The 4,632-nt window shown below is 30.7% G+C and overlaps 1 protein-coding gene across 1 annotated transcript in view; it reads right to left on the reverse strand.

Annotated features, from left to right (window-relative positions):
- Positions 1-3,231: 3,231 nt before the first annotated feature.
- Positions 3,232-4,632, reverse strand: part of LOC107464963 (long chain acyl-CoA synthetase 1) — a 16,160-nt gene continuing 14,759 nt past the window's right edge. Inside the window, exons 18-20 of the mRNA XM_016083924.3 lie at positions 4,390-4,572; positions 3,992-4,111; positions 3,232-3,573 (exon numbers count right to left, since the gene is read on the reverse strand). Coding sequence (XP_015939410.1) covers positions 3,520-3,573; positions 3,992-4,111; positions 4,390-4,572 — 357 coding nt within the window. The 3' untranslated portion in view covers positions 3,232-3,519. The remainder of the gene's footprint in view (positions 3,574-3,991; positions 4,112-4,389; positions 4,573-4,632) is intronic.

Raw genomic sequence — 4,632 nt, forward strand, 5'->3', positions numbered from 1 at the left:
GAGAGAGAGAGACAAATTCGAATAATAGGAAGAGGGTTTGCACTTCAAATTTACAGCACAGTTATTGTCAGATTTACCATTAGAAAAATCTGACGATAAACCATTGCGGGTCACAAAAACGTAGCGTTTCATTAAATGAGTTCACCGTCGGATTTTTTCGACGTTAAATCCGATCCTAAAGGATGCGCCAATTTATTTTTGTTTTTCTCCAATTATTATCGACGAATTTTTCATCTAAACCTACTGATAATTATTTAACCTTATGAATTTGATGTCTTTACTGCTGATAAATCCATCGATACTCTACGACACTAAATCCAATGGCACTAAACATTTTTTGGTAGTGAATTTGCTTGAGATATTCTGTAGCTGACAAACCAGCTTTCTTGATTGTCTTTAATTTTCCTTTTAACTATTTGATTTGGATCCTAGATGTTTGAAAAAAAATCTTAAATCTTTTGCCATGCTTGATGAGCATAAGCACAGTGTAACACTTTGTTTCTAATGGAAGTTTCCATAGATGAGAGAAGTCATGTCATCAAGTAATGATCTTTTGCCTTCCATTCTTTGAAAATTATTGATTTTGTGTTTGATTCCCTCTCAACTTCTATTGAGAATTTTTGTAGAACTTTGTCTGGATTGAGATGATCTTCAAGTGAATTCGCACCAATTGCATGAAGTGCTAGCTACTGCCATGATTTGTAGGAGTTTCGATCAAGTTTATCAAGAACAGGGATGGAAAGAAACTATTTGTTGATGCTAGAAGGATTGGTGGGATAGAAATGATCTCTAACATGGATCAATTCAAGCTTTTGATACCATATTGAAATTTAGACTTCGAAAAAATTGGTTTGAATATTGAACAACAAAAAGTAAAGAAACAATAAAAAAGAATTGATTTCCTCTAACATAATGTTAACAGGATATATTCTTCTGTTGCATACAAGAGTGACATTGTAATATTTAGCAGTGGAGATAACAGATTTTTCTAACCAACTAGAGTAGTAGTGGAGGAAAGAATTATTCTCCACATACAAGTCTTTTACCCATACAAGTTCATATATTTTATTTCACACCAGACGCCCTTCTTCTAGCACGTCGGTTTTACGCGCCTTCTGATTTAACAGATTTTTCAATCAACGCGCGCACGTTCTTCTTGCACGACCTTCTTCTTCTTCTTCTTCGTTCTTTTTCTTTTTCGTTATCGTCGTCATCAACATCATCTCTTCCTCCTCCTTTTTTTCATTGGATTTTCTTCTCCTCCTTTCTTTTTCTCTTTCTCCTCTATCATCAGTTATCTCGTTGTTCAATATAATGAATGATTCAGAAGAAAAAATGCAGCATTAGAAGAAATATTTTTCTGTATTTGTAACAAATTTGGGTGTAAAGCAAAGATATTTGGGTGTAAAACGAAGATATTTGGGTGTATTTTTATTCTGATAAGTTTTGTATAGTTCAGAACTCTTCCTTTTCCTCCTCTTCATCTTCTGCTACTTATTCTTTTTTTTTCATCATCATCACCATCTTCGTTTTCTTTTTTTTTTCTTATTCATCTTTTTCTTTTTGTTTTACCTTCTCAAGTTTCTTTTTTTTTTTACTCTCTTAACAAGAATAAAAACAAAAAAATCAAATGAAGAAGAAGAAAAAACACATAATGCTGCAAAATTACTTAGAAGAGGATGAACTTACATTCATTTAACTAAAGAAAAGAAAGAAATAAGAAAAAGAATAAGAAGAAAAAAATGCAGCATTAGAGAAAATATTTTTCTGTACAAAAATGCTATTTGTACACTAAAATCAGCCACTAAAATCAACCACCAATGTATTTGTGTATAAATACATGTGTGGTTTAATTTATTTTTAATGTATATTTATATTCCAGAATGTATTTTATACTGATGGCTGACTTTGGTGGCTGATTTTAGTGTACACGTAGCATAACTCATTTCTGTATTTGCAGCAAATTTGAGTGTAAAACGAAGATATTTGGGTGTATTTTTAAATTTTGGATGTATTTTTATTTTGATAAGTTTTGTATAATTCAGAACTCTTCCTCTTCCTCCTCTTCATCTTCTGCTACTTCTTTTTTTTTCATCATCATCACCATTTTCTTTTTCTTTTTTTCTTATTCATCTTTTTTTTTGTTTTACCTTCTCAAGTTTCTTCTTATTTTACTCTCTTAACAAGAATAAAAACGAAAAAATCAAATAAAGAAGAAGAAAAAACACATAATGCTGCAAAATTACTTGGAAGAGGATGAACTTACATTCATTTAACTAAAAGACAGAAAGAAATAAGAAAAAGAAGAAGAAGAAAAAAAATACAGCATTAGAGGAAACATTTTTCTGTACAAAAATGTTATTTGTATACTAAAATCAGCAATTGAAATCAGCCACCAATGTATTTCTATATAAATACATGTGTGGTTTAATTTATTTTCAATGTATATTTATATTCTAGTATGTATTTTATACTGGTGGCTGACTTTAGTTACTGATTTTAGTGTACACGTAGCATAACTCATTTCTGTATTTGCAGCAAATTTGGTATAAAAGGAAGATATTTAAGTGTAAAACGAAGATATTTGGGCGTATTTTTATTCTGATAAGTTTAGAATAATTTAAAACTCTTTCTCTTCCTCCTCCTCGTCTTTTGCTAGTTCTTCTTCTTCTTCATCTTCTTATTTCATATTCTCATAATTCTTTTTGGGAGAAAAAAATCAAAACAAAGAAGAAAAAAATACATAATGTTGCAAAATCAAAAGAAGAAAGAGGAGAAACACGACGATGAAGATGAAACACGCGAAGAAAAAGGAGGAGAAACACAAAGAAGAAGGAGAAGAAGAAGGAAGAAGAGGAGGAGTAGGAAAAATGCAAAGAAAAAATGACAGTTGTGGTTTTCATCGAGGAAGAAGAAGAAGTGTCGTTCATAATGGTGAATGAGCGCTTTGGAAACGTGATGCGCGTGTTAACACGTTTTTGTGAGTGAGCGTAATTTCTATTGGGTTTGTCCCAACTTGTAAGACTTATAAGTCAAAAAGACTTATATGTATAGCATAACTGTGGAAAAAATAATTTTTCTAACTAACTAAAACTGAATTCCGTTATTCAGTTATATCTCTCTTATATATAGAGTCCACATTCCCAATATGTAAACCAATATCTAACCATCTGAACCTTAATTCTTGCCATTTTTTGTTGTTAGTTTTGTTGTTTTCGTGGGGAGCAGAAATTGATCTCTAATCTTCATGTATTCTCAATTTAGATAGAAGAGACAAGAACTTGAGGACATTTTCGCTCACTATCACACACTATTTTCATTAGTCATATGATTGCCAGCACTTAATATTAATACACACTCACACTGATTATTAACTATTTACATGCTAGTAACTCAAAATAATATATATAGTTTTGGAACTTGAGTAGAAGTACATGTTTAATTACTGCATAATACATCATCGTACGAAAAACAAAAGAACATGGAGACTCATAAACAGGTTCACCAGTCTTTGGATACTCATAGTTTTTTCTTGTCGCCCGCCAAATTCTGGTATAGTTCATCTATTTGCTCCTGTTAAAATTTCAGCAATTTTATGAGTATTTTTAATAGGGTAACTAGTGTTCTATGATAAGGGGGTTAGTGATTGGTTAAGAAATCAATCAAACAAGAAATTTATTGAATTTGCAAAAACATTTATTTTTGAATGTACTGTCTGTGTTTGTTTTGTTTGTGAGAAGATTATTTTCTACTTTTAGGATTTTACAAATAAAAAAAGAAAAAAATTATATTAATGTGTTTCTACCATAAATTTTTATCTTTATTTTATTTTTAATTTCTTACTACATACTATTCCAATAACACTCATTAGTTAAGCAAACTTTATTGTGAATAAGTGGAAAGAAGGGGGTAAAACATCAAATAAATTAAAAAAAAAAGATAGAATACTTGATAATACTTAGACACATAGAAGGGACCTAAATTAAATTACCTGGTAATACTTGAGCATGTTGTTTCTTCTCTTCTTGAGTGTTGCAGTCACCAAATCTCTTTCCATGTCAAATGGAAGTGGGTCCAATATCACCCCCTTGATATGTTCAAATCCCCTCAACTAGTTTGATGAAACATACATTATAAGAAAAAAAAACCAAAATTTTGTCTATATTATTAGCCTTAATGCTGCACAGTTTGCAAATTTTTCAAAACAAGATTACATGTTTGTTTATCATACTTGACAAAATGTCAAAATATATATAAAAATAAGCATGCCATTGATTCGGTGAGAACATTAAGAACATTAATGAATATGGAAAAGGATTTATTGTACAAAGTTTTGTTTCTAAAATATGAATTATTAATAGACACATTAGTATATATTAATGTTATTACCTTGTTTCTGTCAGCAGTTGATTTGAGCTCCGATAGCACATGTTTCTTCAATTGATCAAGAGAACAGAGTTTGGGGAGAGATGCTGTGTGACCGTTTGAATGTGCCCACTTATTTGTAATTTCTTCATTTGGCACTACTACTGCAATCAACATTGACTTGAAGCTATTCCCATAAACCCAGATCTAAAATCAAAACCCGCCCAAAAAATATGAATGTAACTATATTCATTATCCATAGTGACT

This window comes from Arachis duranensis, chromosome 9 (assembly GCF_000817695.3).
Source record: "Arachis duranensis cultivar V14167 chromosome 9, aradu.V14167.gnm2.J7QH, whole genome shotgun sequence".
NCBI classification, from domain to species: Eukaryota; Viridiplantae; Streptophyta; class Magnoliopsida; order Fabales; family Fabaceae; genus Arachis; species Arachis duranensis.